Source organism: Melozone crissalis, unplaced genomic scaffold, assembly GCF_028551555.1.
Source record: "Melozone crissalis strain CALT ecotype California unplaced genomic scaffold, PUWL_Pcris_2 ptg000041l_1, whole genome shotgun sequence".
Classification (NCBI taxonomy): domain Eukaryota; kingdom Metazoa; phylum Chordata; class Aves; order Passeriformes; family Passerellidae; genus Melozone; species Melozone crissalis.
The window spans coordinates 1,753,802-1,769,836 of NW_026535819.1; the positions used below are offsets into that span (position 1 = coordinate 1,753,802).

At 58.5% G+C, this 16,035-nt stretch overlaps 1 protein-coding gene across 4 annotated transcripts in view; it reads left to right on the top strand.

Annotated features, from left to right (window-relative positions):
• LHX6 (LIM homeobox 6) overlaps positions 1 to 16,035 on the top strand; it is a 19,978-nt gene continuing 3,943 nt past the window's right edge. Inside the window, exons 1-10 of one of the 4 annotated variants that reach the window (XR_008483589.1) lie at positions 1 to 75; positions 596 to 736; positions 1,004 to 1,186; positions 1,263 to 1,384; positions 6,635 to 6,855; positions 9,170 to 9,270; positions 9,358 to 9,453; positions 10,667 to 10,841; positions 11,555 to 11,658; positions 13,263 to 13,895. Coding sequence is in view for 3 of the 4 variants with exons in the window: in XM_054284060.1 (XP_054140035.1) it covers positions 1 to 75; positions 596 to 736; positions 1,004 to 1,186; positions 1,263 to 1,384; positions 6,635 to 6,855; positions 9,170 to 9,270; positions 9,358 to 9,453; positions 10,667 to 10,841; positions 11,555 to 11,658; positions 13,263 to 13,283 (1,239 nt within the window). In the remaining variant the exon portion in view is untranslated. Of the gene's footprint in view, positions 76 to 390; positions 411 to 595; positions 737 to 1,003; positions 1,187 to 1,262; positions 1,385 to 6,634; positions 6,856 to 9,169; positions 9,271 to 9,357; positions 9,454 to 10,666; positions 10,842 to 11,554; positions 11,659 to 13,262; positions 16,016 to 16,035 lie in introns of those variants that run through there. The other 3 variants (XM_054284060.1, XM_054284061.1, XM_054284062.1) reach the window with 3 other exon arrangements.

The following is a 16,035-nucleotide window of genomic DNA, read 5'->3' on the forward strand; positions in this document are numbered from 1 at the left end:
ATGCACCGGAGCCATGGGGGCGGGCAGCCCCGGGGCCCTGGCCGCCGCGCCCCGGCCGGCGCCCAGGCGGGCAAGGTGAGCGCTGCCGCCGCCGCCGCTGCCGTCGGGGCCGGGAGCGGGGCCGGAGCGGGGCCGGGCTCCCCGCGGCGGCCGGTACCGGGGCTGGGGCCGGGGCCGGGGCCGCTCGCCGCCTCCAGCGCCAGAGGGGTGGATTTTTCCATCCCGGCGTTTTCTGGGGCGTTTTGTGCTCGGCGGAGGGAGAGGGGGAAGAATTTCGATTTTTAATTACTACCATTAAAAAAATCAAATTTGCAATTCTTTGGGTGGCCTGATGGATTCCCTGATTGACAGCCGGAATTGACACTCTGGTACCTCTTATCTCGGGCATTTACGGCAATTTCTAATTGCAGGTAGTTTGGGGGGTTTTTCAGCGCCTTGGCTCGCATGGGAACCGAGCGATTACTTCAAGAGGCCCGGGTTAAGTGCAGGCAGGGGGAGAATTCAATCCACATTCAAATTGCTTCATTAAAGAGACGCAGCTTTTGTTGCAAAGGATTTAAATGGCCACTAGAAAGTTCTTATTTATTGTTTTGAGGCGATTTATATAGGGTGCCCCGCGCTCGCCCGGCGCATGGAGCCGCAGCCTCCCTCTCCCGCTCTCTCCATCAAGGTGATGCCGCCGGAGCCGCTGCCCAAGGGGAGCTCCCGCTGTCTGGACCCGCACTCCCGAGCCATGGTAAGCGGGGCCGGGGCTTGCAGGTTCGGGCCGGGAATGCGGGGCCGTGCTGGGAGCTGCGGGGACCCGCCGGGATCCGCTGGGCCGGGGACTGCGGGGACGCGCGGACCGGGGATTTCGGGGTCCCGCCGGGGATGTCGGGGGTTTGCGCGAACCCGCCGGGCCGGGGATGCCGAGGAGTGCGGGGACCCGGCGGGACGCTGCGCTCCGGTGCCGCGGGGAGCGGCGGGGCCCCGGCTGACGGCCCCGCCGCGGCTCTGCCCGCAGTCGCAGCCCGACGGGGAGCCTCTGCCTGGAGCCCTGGAGAAGGAGGACGCCCGCTCAGCGCCCAGCACCCCTTCCACGCCGTCCGTCTGCTCCCCGCCATCCTCCTCCTCCTCCACGCCGTCGGCCGGCAAAAACGTCTGCTCCAGCTGCGGGCTGGAGATCCTCGACCGGTACCTGCTGAAGGTGAGCGGGGCGGGGGGCGGCGGGGGCGGCGAGGGGCGGCGGGTGGCCCCGGGTCTCAGTCCCTGCTCTGCCGCAGGTGAACAACCTCATCTGGCACGTCCGGTGCCTGGAGTGCTCCGTGTGCCGCACCTCGCTGCGCCAGCAGCACAGCTGCTACATCAAGAACAAGGAGATCTTCTGCAAGATGGACTACTTCAGGTAGGGGCCGGGCCGGGGCCGCTCGGGGGGCTCAGCCCTCGCCGGCTGCCGCGGGCTCGGGGCCGCTCGGGCGCTGCCGGGGGAAGGTTTAGGAAACCCGCCGGGCTCTCTGCAGCAGCCGGGTGGGAGGTGAGCCTCGGGAAACGGGGAGGAAAGAAGGAAGGGAGTTTGGGGTGCAGCTGCACAACGGCCCGGAGGGATTGCTGCCCTCTGGCCGGGCTGTGCGGGCCGCCCCGAGCCCCCGCTCCTCCCGGCCCGGCGGCCGGAGCGCCCGGCTCCTGCCAGAGGGGAAAGGGGCTCGAACGGCCTCGTCCCGGCTCCTGCCGGAGGGGAAATCGGCGCTGCCAGCCTGCGGTGCCCAGCGGCTCTCGGGGAGCCCCGGTCAGCGCTGTGGGCCCGCAGTGGCCGGAGGGAGCGCGTTACGGAACGCAAACGAACGGCGGCGGCCGCTGCGGCCGGCGGGGCTCGGTCCGGACCCGCACACCCGGGACAGCCTGTCCCGCAGGGAGGATGTTCTGGTTTCGACAGACTTTCCGTTCTAAACCTTAAACCACTAATTTTCCCCCAGTTTGACTCGCATCAGGGGACTGAGTATTTTGAGCTCCTCGCCGGGGTTTAACTAAACATTGGAACCCCCGCTCTGATTTTCCCCATCCTGCCAGGATGAGGGAATGGTGTTTGACCCGGGAGGAAGGGGAATGGCGGGCAGGAAATGGGAATGACCCCGGCGGGGCGCGGGGGGCTCGGAGCATCCTCCGGCCGCGGCGGAGCTCGGGGCTGCCCCGACGACAGCGGGCGGGGAGCTCGGGGAGCACCCCAGAGATTCCCCCGGTGTTTTTTTGTTAAAGGCTCCGCGATTGCCCGATTTTCCGCAGCTCAGCCCCTGCCCTCGCCGGGCTCGGTGCGGTGCCGCCGGGAATGCGGGGCTCGGAGAACCGGGTCAGTCCCGAGGCTGCGGCGCTCTGCGTCCTGCCCTGTGATGGGTTTCGTTGTTGTTATTACTGTTATTATTGTTATTATTGTTATTATTTTCAAACCGCAATTTTCGGTGATTTCAGCGAAATTTTCCCCACTCAGCACAGAAAGGCACAAGGGGGTCCCGGGGCCGCGGTGCTGTTTTGGAGCACTTTGAGCGTTTTCATTCATTTATCGCCGTTCTGCTGCCGCTCGTGTTTGGTTTCTTTTTCGTTTGTTTTTGAGAGCGTACCTTTCCAAAGGCGGTTTTAAAGTAGGGCCGGGATCTCGAAAGGACCTTTGAGCAAATACGGCAAATAATAATGTTAAAATAAATCAGTTTTGCGATTTCTCCCGTCCGAGAAGCTCCGAGCCCCTTCCCCGTTGGGAGCAGCGAGGCTCTGCCCGCCGGTACCGGCGGGGCCAAGGGAAATAAAACGAAAATCGCGGAAGCCGCGGCAGGACGCTCCCGGTTCCTGCGGCACCCGTTCGGGGGGCGCGGGGGCTCCCGGCCCGCGCTCCGCAATTGCCTTTTGCATAGAAAGGTCAGGGTTTGGAGAGATTTTAAAATTTTATTTCGGTGAATCTCTGAGCGGCGGCGGCGGCGCTCGGAGCCCGGCGGGTGCGGAGCTGCCTCGGTGCCCCCGAGCCCGCGGGGATCGCTCCGAACCCGGGCCGGCCCGGCCGCGGTGCTCGGGCGGGGGTCGCTCCCGCCGCCCCCCGCGGCTGAACCCGCCGGGCTGAGCCCCCGCCGCCGGTGCCGTGAGCGGCCGGGAGCGGCTCGGCACGGCTGGGATCCCTCCCGAGCGCTGGGATCCCTCCCGCTGCCCCGGCACACCCGCCCCGTGTCCCTTCCCCCGGTCCCCTCCCGCAGCCCCCCAGCCCCGGCAGCATCCTGGCTGGCTTCTTGCTGACTGCAGCCGGTGGAACCTGGTGCGTGGCACGGGCTAAACCTGATCCTCGGGATGGATTTTGAAAATTTTATTTATTATTTGAGGCAGATTAAATGTGTGGGGGTTTTTTTTAAAGCGAAGCAGAAACCCCATCCTGAGGCGTGTGGTCCCTGGAGCCGAGGCAGAGGGAAGGGCAGTGAGATGCTCTGCACGGGTCACAGGGATGCTCTGCATTCCTCTGAGGACGCTGAGGATGAAGGCTGTCAGGCACGGGCTGTCATGTCACAGCCCCACTGCCCACGGGGAGTGTGCTCAGGCCTGCCCTGTGCCAGTGTCCCTTCTCTGTCCCCATGAGGGGCTCTGTAGGTGCTGGCTCTGCCGTGACTCCGTGGCTTCGTGTGCATTTTTAAGCAAATGCTGCTGTTTCCTGTGTCTTGTCAAATAATTACATTTGGCATCTAAGGCTCCAGCGCTCCAAGGAGAACCAAATTAGAATTGGAGCTCATTGAGCAGAACACTGTGTTCCCAGCCGTGCAAGGGCTGCTCACAGCCAAGCTCCCAGGGCTCCAGTTGTCCAGAGCGTGATCCTGGTGTGATTCCTGCTGTGCCCTCGGCGGGCAGGCTGCAGGAATGTGACCCTGGAGTCCCTGGCCTGGCCATGGCTCAGGTGGCCTTCACCCAGAGGCTGTGTCCCTCCAGGACGATGCTCCTGCTCGAGCATTGCAGTGGCACAGCGTGAAGGTCCTCGCTGAGGCACCGCTGCTGCTCTGCTGAGGGCCTGGGCAGATGTGAGCTGCAGCTGGCTCTGAGGGCTGTGCCAGAGGCTTCCTAAGGAGGGGACAGGACCAGGAGGGGACAGGGATGTTTGAGCTGTGCGTGGCCCTGGGGCTGGGTGCCTCTTGCCCACAGGAGGGCCGAGGGAGCTGTGGCACCTGGGGACAAGCAGCGTGGGAGAGACAGGATGCACCAGGGCCGTCCTCCCGCCCCTGCTCTTCCTGCGCCCCAGATGATGCGGCCGCCCCTGGGGGAGGTGGGATGAGTCTTTCTGGATGAGTCTTCCTGGGATGAGTCTCTCTGGATGAGTCTTTCCTGGTAACGTTGCTGTCAGTTTCTGTCTCCCAGAGTTAACCTTTGGGATGAGCATCTGCTCACCTGACCACAAACCATGCACGTAGGGCATGAGCCCACAGCTCTGGTAGCATTTGGTAATGCTGCAGTTTGTGCCACTGATCTGGGCTTGGACAAATCCTCTGGCTCTGTGTCTCTTGCCACAGTGTGGCCCTGTCCCCATGCCCATCCCTGTCCCTGCCAGGCAGGTGGCAGGAGTCCTGTGGAGCCCCTTTCCTGGGGCTCTTTGGGCTCTCACCGCCCTGTGAGCTCAGTGAGCGAAACCCTGTGTTGTGTTTGAGCTGTAATTTGCAGTGCTGATGGTCGGGGCAGATTTCTTGCCGGCATTTCTCTCCCCGTTGCTGTGTCCCTGGCGGTGGCGGTTCCTCAGTGCCAGCTCTGAGGGGTGACAGTGGGTGCTGGTGCTGCCCCAGCCCTGGCTGTGCTGCTGCAGCGGTGCCGCAGACACAGGGAGCTGGCCGGGAGCCGCAGGCGCAGCGTCAGTGCTGCTGCTGCTGCTGCTGCAGGCTCCGCAGCCCCGTGCCCGCCTGTGCTGAGCCTCAGCCTCTCTGCAGGCTCTGCTCATGGCGTGGCCCTGCAGGGACAGGGACAGGGGCATCAGCCTCTGCCTGTGCTGCTGCCACGGCCATACGAGCGCCTTCCATCAAACCCTGCCCAAATCCCTGGGCCCTGCTGCCAGCCTGGGGGTCCTGCCCACTCAGGAGATGCCTGGGTGTCTCCCCAGGGCCCAGCTGATGTGTGACAGGGCTGTGTGACCTTTTCTGAGTGGTGCCTCAGTTTCCCCCGGCCGTGCTGTGCTCCCCTGGCTGGGGCTGGAGCGGGGAGCGGTGATCACCACGTGCCATTAGCTCTGTGTGCCTGCCCCTCGCCTGATACTGCTCAGCAAGTACCACTGTTTACATAGCACATTGTTCAAAGTAATTCAATTTACAGGAATGATCTTTATTTCTAAATAAAAAATTAATACAGTTCTTTTGTTTGTGCGTTTATATAAACGAGCTGGCACAAAGTCAGTTTACAATGTTCCCATCTGAAGTAAATTAGTGAAGTCTCTTAGCTAAGTCTCTGTATAATTTCAGCACAGAAATGTCCTCTTTTTTTTTTTCTTCTTTTTGGTCAGCTATGGTCAGGCTGAAAAATTTAGACCCTTCTTTTCCTCCCAAATAGTTTTGCTATTAGTAATCCAGCACAGGACAGTATTTCCACATCTTGCTGGGCCCATGGTGGGCAGCAGTTCCTCGGTGTGGGGTCGGGCAGGGGCAGCACGCTGGCCCTGGTGGCCTGGCCTGGGTCTGTGTGCAGGGCTTGGGGCTGCTCTGGCCTCTGAACCGAAGGGTCTGTGCTGTGGGGTCTCTCCTGTCGCTTGCTGTGGTTGTTCCTCGTCGGTGTTTTGTGCCTGCACTGGGAGACGCTGGAGCTGCTCAGGCAGGGCTGGTGGTGGCTCTGCTTCCCACTGTGGTGAGGGGCTGGCAGGAGCCCTCGGGGGCCTGAGGTGACAGTGGCAGTGCTGGGGCTGTGCGGGGAAGTGCGTTGACTGTGTTGGAGCCAGAACCACCTCTGGGGTGGCAGAGGAGATGCTCCCTTCTCTCCTGCTGCTCTCACTGCTGTTCGTTGCATTTCTCATTTTAAGCAGCAGTAGTACTGAAAATGCAGATATCGAACCTGCCTGGCACCTCATGTCAGACACTGACCTGGGGGTTCAGGGCCATGGGGGCCACATCTGCTGCTCCCTGTGAATCACCTGCCCTCCTGTCAGCATCCTGACAGGAATGGGGATTTTCACACAATCACCTGGTGAGAGGACCCTGGCTGTCTTGTTGCCTCTTGACTGTGCTGAGCTACCTTCCAGCACAGCTCACTCCAGCACAGTCATCATCCTCTCACAGTGAGGAGACCTCCTCCACGGGGAAAAAGCAGATGTGTGCGCCTGTACGTGTGAGGAGAACACACATGGTTTGATTTATGGCAGCGGGAGAGAACCCGCTCTGACACAGTTTCCATCCCAGTGTCACACTGGCTGTTATCAAAATAAAAAACCCACGGGCTGGGAAGCTGATTCACAGGGCTGCAGGGAGTTACACCCACTGCTGCCTACACTGCTGCCCACGCTGCCACGGCACGGGCACCGCTGGGGCGGCCCCGCTGCATCTCTGCATGCACGGGTGCTGTGGGAATTGGGGTGAATAACGGGGTTGGCAGGAGCACCTGCACCCTGGCATGGTGCTGCTGCCCTTCCCCTGCCCTCCGTGCCCTCACCCGTCTGTTCTCCCCGCAGCCGGTTCGGTACCAAGTGTGCCCGCTGTGGCAGGCAGATCTACGCCAGCGACTGGGTGCGGCGGGCGCGGGGCAATGCCTACCACCTGGCCTGCTTCGCCTGCTTCTCCTGCAAGAGGCAGCTCTCCACGGGCGAGGAGTTCGGCCTGGTGGAGGAGAAGGTGCTGTGCCGGATCCACTACGACACCATGATCGAGAACCTGAAGCGCGCGGCGGAGAACGGTACGGAGCGGGACGGTGTCACTGTGCCAGGCTCACCCTTAGCACAGGGTGCTGGGCAGGGTTCTATCGTGCCAAAAAGGGGTGATGGGTGGTCCTGGGGGGCTTGAGCACAAGGCCCTGGGCTGGCAGAGGGCCCATGGAGTGGCCAATGTGCTGGCAGACTCGTGGCAGACCTGTGTGCCCTGGGCAATGCCAGGGACAAGCGCCTGGTGCTGCACAGCCTGGAGTGCAGAGTGTGAGGAGCCCGCTGGGATCTGAGGCTGTGAGTCACAAATGGAGAAGGTGGGATTGGTGATTGGACAAAACCTTCCCATCGTTTTCCACCCGCCCTGCCCATGTGGGGTTGTGCCACTCCCAGCTGGACGGCTCTGTGCCACAGCCAGCTGAGCTGGTGACACCGGGGTCACAGCACTGCAGCTCCTGTCCCATCCCCAGCCTCCTGCGTGGCGGTGCCCAGAGAGATGCTCAGAGGAACAGATTTGTGGTGCTCGGGGAGGCCGGGCAGTGCCAGGGCCTGTGCTGTGGTGGGAAGGGCTTCAGCACATGGTGGGCACAGGGAGGGACACGCCATGGCCGGCCCATGCAGCATGTGGAAACCATTAACAACCTGACAGGAAAATAATATGGTTCAGTTTACTGTGTTTGAGAAAGAGGATGGAAACAGAGTGCCCAGTCGGGCTGGGAAGGAAGGTCCTGGCTCAGGACGTGGCTTGTGACGTGTTGGTCCATCTGGTCAGCTGCTGTGGGGTGTGAGGGAGGTGATGGGGTGCAAGGATGGAGGGGGAGAAGCCACGTGTCCTGGGGGAGCAGAATGCTGTGAGGACAGCAGGGTCTGGCACTGGGGAGTCCTGCAGAGCTGCTGGGATGCTGGGTGTGCTGCTGCTGCTGCAGAACAACCTGCTGGTGTGCGCTGAGCACCAGTGCTGGGGCACCTGGTGAGTGTCAGGTGTCACTACCTGTGTCCAAGGGGTTTTGAGAAGGGGGTGGGATCACTTTGGAGAGCTGCAGTTGCTGTGGAGTTGCAGGGCCACACTCCCCCCCTCCAGTAATTACCCAGCAATTTCTTCTGCACATGAGGTTTTACATACAAGAAAAATAAACAGATGTTGCTGAAGTCAGAGTCCCATTCATCATCCGAAAAGAACAAGTCAAACTATATGAGAAAGTCCTTCAACTCCAGCCAAGACAATCACAGCCTGGTCCAGCTCGTGCAGGAGCATCCTGGGAGTGGGGAGAGCCCAGCCCTGCTCGCTGCCCTCCCCCACCATCCCTGCTGCCCCTCCCTCAGGGGGGCTTCACCCTCAGTGCCCCTGCAGCCAGGCTGGCACGGGCTGCAGCAGGGCCCTGTGAGGAACAGGCTCTGGGCACCTCCCTGGGGCTGCACGGCAGTGAGAGCACGGCTGGGCTCACCCTGACACGGGGCTGGGCAAGGGGGAGGTCACTGTCCCCCTCGATTGTCCCCCTGGAGTGTCCCCCTCGATTGTCCCCCTGGAGCGTCCCCTTAGTGTGGCTGCTGCTCATGCATGGCCACCCCAAGGCTCTGGGGATGGTGCTGCTCCTGCTGCTGCTCTGGGACCCAGGAGGAAGAGGAAGGGGTGAAGGTGCTGGGACAGTTTGGGGCTGGGGAAAGGAGCAAGGAGCCCATTGAGATGCTCTGAGCAAATTGAAGGAGTGATGGAGGCAGAGCCCGCGAGGGAAAACGGGGTCACAGGGGGCAGGAGTGATGGATGTGGGTGAGCCTGGCAGAGACAGGGTCCCCTCCCAGCCACTCCCTGGAGAATGTGGCCAAGGGGTGATTGGGAGTCAGGGCCAGAGGGACATCAGTGCTTGCCCTCACACACCACCTCAACCTCTTCCTGCTGCTGCCTCCCCTTATTCCCTGTGGCTTCCACCACTCGCTGCATTTTTCTTAATTCCACAGTAAATTCTTGGGGAATGGTTGTTTCTCCTTCCCTGTGTGTGGAGGGGCCCAGCAGCCCAGGGCAGCGCCTGGGTGGCCGTGCTGGCTCCACTCCTTCAGCTCCCACTGCAGCAGGAGGTGCTTTGGCTGTGCCAGGCTGTGATGCCAGGGCTGTTGTCCCCCCATTGAGGGGATGCCCTGGGTGTCCCACGCTGTGGTGCCACCAGGTGCAGTGTCCCCCCATCGAGGGGGTGCCCTGGGTGTCCCAGGCTGTTGTTCCAGGGCTGTTGTCCCCCTGTTCAGGGGATCCCACGCTGTGGTGCCACCAGGTGCGGTGTCCCCCAGAGCAGCAGCTGCTGCAGGTGGTGGGGCAGGCAGGCTCTGCCCTGTGCCTCAGAGGGTTCTCTCCTGCAGGCAATGGGATCACGCTCGAGGGGGCTGTGCCCTCGGAGCAGGACAGCCAGCCCAAGCCAGCCAAGAGAGCCCGCACCTCCTTCACGGCCGAGCAGCTGCAGGTGAGGCGGGAGGGCCGGGGGGCTGCGGGGCCGGGGCTCCCCAGCCTCCCCCGAGCCCCTCTCTGCTCTGCTCTCCTCTCCCCACAGGTGATGCAGGCACAGTTCGCTCAGGACAACAACCCCGACGCACAAACGCTGCAGAAGCTGGCGGACATGACGGGGCTGAGCCGCAGAGTCATTCAGGTGAGGCAGGGACACCGTGGGCAGGCAGGGACAGCAGGGCTGGCCACCATGGGCAGGCAGGGGCACCTGGAGCTGGCACCCGCCAGGGCTCACTCCCACAGCCCCAGGCTCCTCTGCATCCATGCAGCACTCCGAGCTGCCTCCCCGGTGCCAGCTCTGCTCCTGCAGCAGTGCCAGTGCTGTTCCTGCTCTGTCTCGCTCGTGGGTTTTCTATTTGTTTTTCCCTCTTATGATGCAATGAATCAAAGCCCCAACAGCCCCAGCCATGCACAGTAAATCACTGGAGGGGAAAGCTGCTGTTAGCAGCAGGTCCTGGAGCTAAGCTCTGTCCCAGCTGTGCCTGTGCTCTGTCCCAGCCGGGAGTGTGGGAGCTCCCCCGGCAGCAGCCCCTGCCACAGAGGCACAGTCAGGAAGCTTTGGCATGGAGAGGTTTAAAGAAAAAGGAATTTTGCAGCTCCAGAGGACTCTGTGGCAGGGAAGCTCCCACCCTGATGTGGGATGGGAGGGCAGGTGGTGCTGTAGGGACTGAGAAATGTCCCCTCTGCAGTTCCCAGCTCCCACACAGCCCAGCTCTGCCTCTTGGTGACGCTTTTACTCATCACTGTAACGTTCTGCACACACACTTTCTGTGTACAATAAAAACACGAGTGGTTGAAATAAATTTGGAGCTTTCACCCGAGATTGTTTTGCCAATGACACTTTTAAATTTTGCGTGTGAAAACCTAGCTTGAGCTAGAAGAATGAAGAATCTCTTTTTGAGATTCTTCATTTAGCAAAGATCAGGCAGGCTGCACACCGGGTGATTTTTTATGTGGATTTTTTTAAAGGCACTTTGAACAGGAAACAATTTGTCAAATGCTTAGGCTCTTTCCTTCTCTATGGTCCAGGGTGCTCTGCCTTGGACAGCTGATCTTCAGTCACTCTTGGAGAAGGTTTTTACTCACAGCTATCTTTCAGAAATTAAAGCATAAGAAACAGATCACCTCTTAAGCATAAAAACCCTTTCCATACACGTTTTAACTCTAGGATGGAATTCCCAAACTACTCCTTTAATTAGAAGCAGTGAGATATGATCGGAAATCTCATACCTGCTGCTTTTCATCCCTTTTGTAAAAACTTGGAAGAAACACCCATCCAAGGACAGGATGGTGAAGGACCACATTTTAACCCAGCTGTCTCTCAGCTGTCACAGCGCTCGCTGCTCTCTTTACAGGTTTGGTTTCAAAACTGCAGAGCCCGCCATAAAAAACACACCCCGCAGCACACGGTGCCGCCCTCGGGAGCGCCCCCGTCCCGCATCCCCTCCTCGCTGTCCGATGACATCCACTACTCGCCCTTCAGCAGCCCCGAGCGGGCCCGGATGGTGACGCTGCACGGATACATCGAAAGTGAGGGATGGCAGGGCTGGGGCTGGGCTGGGCTGGGACAGGGATGGGACAGGGCTGGGGCTGGGGCAGGGCTGGGACAGGGCTGGGGCTGGGGCTGGGCTGGGGCAGGGCTGGGGCTGGGGCTGGGGCAGGGCTGGGGCTGGGGCAGGGCTGGGGCCGTGCCAAAACCCTCCCGGTGCTGCGGGTGCGGGGATGGTGCCCCTTCTGCTGCTCCTCCTCCTCGCGTCTGATCAGCTTTGCCCTTGGGATTGACTCGTCCCCAGCAAAGTCAGTGCCTGGGATTCACTGCCTGGTCCTCGGTCCCCCTGTGCTCTCTGTGTCAGGGAGAGAGCTGTGGGTGTGCCCTGTGGGGCTCAGTGGTCTCCTTCCTGCTTTCTCTGCTCCCAGTGAAATGATTTGAGTGATGATTTGTGAGTGATGGGCAGCTTTGGTCGTGCCTGGACAGAGGTTTTGGCTCTGTGGCTCTTGTGAGGTTTCTCCCCACGAGGTCAGGGCTGTGCCCCAGCCCCGCCTGCTCCCCCGTGTCCCGGTGGGACCGGCCGTGCCGCACGGAGGGCTGTGGGCTGTGGGCTCTGGGCTGTGTTCCTGTGGGCTCTGGGCTGTGTTGCTGTGGGTTCTGTTGCTGTGGGCTGTGTTGCTGTGGGCTGTGTTCCTGTGGGCTCTGGGCTGTGTTGTTTGCAGTAACAGAGGCTGAAGCCCCTTCTCATCCACAGGTCAGGTACAGTGTGGACAAGTGCACTGTAGACTTCCCTACACTGCTCCACCAGTGCACCTCAAAGCAGACATGGAAGGACCACTGTCTAACAGGGGTGAGAAGGTAAATGTAGTCCCTGCTCCAGGCTCTGGGGCCAGCCCTCGCTATAGCAAAGATTTGTGTGTAATATCACTGGTGTCTCCTGTCAGCATCACTGCTTCTCCATGACCTCCACAGCTGCCACCCACCCCTGTGTCTTCCCCTAGTTTTGGGGGTCCTAGATGTACCCACTATTGATAAAAATGGCATCACTGTGTTTTCCCTTTCACTGTTGTGACCTGCTGGGACTCTGTGCCTGCATCCACTGAGGGCTCTCACATCCTCCTGCTGGATCCTCCCTGGTTCCCCCTGCCCTGAGCTCTGTCTGCTCCGTTCCTCAGGTGCCTGCACGTGTGGTCAGTGTGAGCAGCACCTGGCTGTGAACAACAGAGCAGGGGGACCTCTGGCATGTGCTAACTTCCCAGTTTTCCACGAGTTAACAAAAAAGATTCATTTCTTGTGGGTTGCAGTATTGCTTAAAAATAACAACAACTGGCTGTTACAATATCTGAAGTAGGAATGTTATTTCACAATATCTGGGCAGGAGAAAATATTGCATGTTGACATTTTTCTCTTCAGCTTTTACAGCATCTGTTCTAACACACAGCTTATTGGGGCAAGATTTCTCAAACATGCTTAGGTTTGGAAGATTTTATTTAGGATCCCAGTTTCAGTGAGTTCCTTATGAGGGAACACTGAGCTTTGGCAACTCAGGGTGGTTTTGGCTTTCGTCTTTAATGTTAGAAGTTATCAGCACCTCTCTTTTCAGATCTCTCTCAGTGCAGCAGCTCATTGAGCTCTGTTTCAATGGGCAGAAGCAGGGGCACAGCAAAGAAACTTTTTCATTCTAAATTCTACCATTTTGTCATATGTGCCCAGCAAGCTGCAGAGTTTTCAGATAATATTATACAGTCCTGTGCTGTTGTTAGGGAGGCTGCACTGCAGCAAGCAGCTCCTGATTTAAATGCAATTACTGGCTCACAGCTGTTGCAGAACAAGGTTCTCAGGACACGGAGCTGCCCCCCAACCAGATCCTTTCCTAAACAATCTCTTGCATGTTGAATTCCTGAAAACTGAAGTAGCTTTTTTTTTTCCCCCCACATCCAAAAATTTTTGAAAGCAGAGATAGCTGAGATCCTGGGAAAACACATTTCCGTGCTGAGTGTGTGTGGGGCAGCCCCATCCTCCTCTGGGGGTGCCCAGAGCAGTGGCTGGTGAGAGCTGAGCTGTGAGCAGCCCAGCAGCTGCTTCCCCTGGACAGGGCAGTGTTTGAGGGCAGCCTGTGCTGGTCACTGAGTGAGGTGGGCACTCAGGATTGCTGGGCATGGCCTCTGTCCCTTTTGGTAGCTGCTGTATCCCAGCACAGATGAATGAAGTGCTGGTTTTGGGGTGCTGCCTGGCTGTGTTTGGTTCCGCAGCTGAAGGTGTCTCCTGTCACCTCCCATCTGGGCTCCTTGGTGGTGGCTCCTTCCCTGGGCAGGGCTGGCAGCTCCTGGGCAGAGGGCACATCCAGAGAGGGTTTCCCCTCTGAGAGGAGGTGGCTGCCCCAGCAAAGCCCGTTCTGCTGCTCCCTGCAGCACATTTCCATGGCCAGGGCTGTGCTGCTGACGCTCCCCTTCTCCCCCCAGGTCATCCTCTTCCAGTACTGACTGCGAGGACTCTTCCTCAGCTGCCCTGAGCCGCTGGCAGCGCCCGGCCCCGCGGGAGCAGCTCAGCCCCAGCGCTCTCAGCTCCTCCATTGAGCAGCACCTCGCGCCCGCTCCGACTCCTCCAGCGACACTCTGTGTATGTGTGTGTTGAGTGCACAGTCACATTTTACACTTGTTTCTTGTGGACTTGTAGAATGACCGTGAGTCTCTCCAAGGCAGTGCCAGACACAGTCAAAACTGGTGACTCTGCTGTGCTTGCAAGTCTTGCTCCCAAACCCACGGGATACGAACGGCCCGGAACACGCCGCATCTCAGGGCGGTCGATGATCGCCTCTGGACACAAAGGAAGGAGGAATTTTCGTGGTTTGGCCTGATTCTCTTCTTGCACCAGTGAAGCAGTTCCTGGACATCCCTCCTTCTTTCCACTCGCTTGTGTGAAATCCGAAATTGGCTTTTTGGCTCAGCAACTCGATGTATAGACAGACCTGCCTGAGCCAAACTCGCAGGTAGCTGAGACTCCACTGAGTGGAAAACATGATGCCAGCTGGAAATAGGCAGTTTTTCTTCCTCCTCAAAGTGCTTTAGAATCACATGTCCTTTGATCACTCAAAGGTAAGTAAATCTTAGTGTTTTTTCCCCCCGTTTTATAGGAGGGGAAGCAGAGATGTCCTAAACTGAGAGGAACCATGAGGGTTGGTGGCAGAGCCAGGTTTAGCACCCTGAAGTTTTTGATTGCTAACTTGTTCTTAGAACACTGAATATCTCTCTCCTCTCACAGCCATCTGCCAAATCTTTCTTTTTTTTTTTAAAGTTTTTTACTCTCGTTCTTTATTAACAAGCTACTTTATTTTCTTGGAGTCACATTGGATCACAAATGGGTGATTTCAGAATGTACTTACAGAAAACTCTCAGACAATCCATGCTCTGGGACTGGGAAATGCTCGATGGAAGGTGGCCATAAAGGTGTAGAAATGTTCTGCCCTGCTGTGGACTCAAGTTCAGTCAGTGGGAAGAGCTGGGTAGAAACTGGAGCCAGTTAAAATGTGAAAGCCACAGTAAGGCCAGCAGGAACCATCAGCAGCCAAGCGGACAGCAAGGGGATGGCATGTTCCTTAGTCTGGCAGCCTGGCTCTGATCCCCTCTGCCCCCCTGGTCTCCCTTGCTGGGGTTGGGCTGTCCCAGGCCCTGGGATGAGGGTGCATCCCAGGAGAATGGCTGGGTTCACAGGAAGTGCTCAGCACTCTGGCCCCAAGTCAGGAAAAGGACTCCAAAACCATCCCATCCTTCACTGATGGTAATAACGAAAAGTAAACAAGAGACCTCTGCCAGCCCTCCTCAGTGTGCACCGAGCCAGGAGCAGATCTGTAACAAAAGCTCTCTCCACACAAGCACATGGGTCTGTCCTGCTGTGAAGTGTCTGTGAGGCTGCACTTCCAAGAATGTGGAAGCCTCCCCTGAGGCACAGCAGTGAGGGATGTGACTGAGCCGTGCCGAGGAGCAGGGGATGGGAATCCATCTGTTACATAACTTGTTTTTGATGGGAACTGTAGATATTCGTGTTCTCCTCTGCGGGAGATCCTGCATCAATCCAGGTGGGAGCCATCCCCAGCTCTGGGCAGCCCACACTGCACCCGTGGGGAGCCTTCTCCTGCCGTGTCCCTGAGCTCTGTGTGACACCAGCAGCCAGACAGGCTGCCCTGAGCCACCAGGAACACCTGGGAGCAGCATGGGGAGATGGAGATGTCTGCTGAGGGGGCACTGAGATCTCTTGGCTTGGGAAGGAACTGAGTACAACACACTTTTGATATTGGTTGGAGCAAATACACACACACACACACACACTCACACTCACACACACCCTCCTCTGTGTGTCTGTGTACTGAGAGTGATGGCACTACCTCGGACAGCTGGGCCAGTACCTGCCAAACTGCAGCCAGCAGCTCTAGTCCCAACTCAAAGTAACATTAGAAAGGAGAGAGGGGAATTAAGTCCACAAAATGTTATTGTCACCTCCAGATGTGTGAGTGACCATTTCCAGAGTGTCACCAGTGATGAGGTGCTGCCACACGCCTGCCCTGACTGGAGCCCCCTCTGCAGAGGTGTCCCCCGGGGAGGGGACAGTCACCAGGTGCTCCAGGTGCATCCTTTTTGTCCTTTTCATAGAATGAGGGAAGGCTGAGTGCTCCCCTGGCTGGCTGTTGGTCAGTGTTTGTCATCACAGGCTGAGGTGGTTGCTGTGTCAGCCTTGAGATGCTCGTGGGGGATCACCAGGGCCTGACTTTGTTCTCCATTTGTGCTTGCACATCCTAATGACCATTTAGTTGTGGAATTAGTGCCATAAAGGAATGGGTAGTTATTCCATTTGACACAGAAGGAGAGATTCAGGCTGCAACTTGCCCTGACATCCCACAGTCTCTGAGACTGCCACAACTGCTCTGTTGAGGGAGAAAAGGGTTTGATGTGTTTCTCCCTTCTGTCTTGGCAATGCAGTGAAAGGGAAACTATGAAATATGTATTTGCTAAATACCAGCTTGATCAGAAAAGCCCCACTTGGGAATGTCCTGGATGTCCAAGGGTCTGTAAGCAGTGCCATGGCAGGGCTGAGGGAATGTTGGTGTTTCTCTCCAGGGATGTGGGCTCACCACAGACTGTGCTCGGGGCACTTCCCCCCATAAGTAGCCAGGAGCAGCTTTGCTAATTCAGAAATCAGGCTCTGTTTATATTAAGCCCAAATTGTTTGCAAAAACTGGAA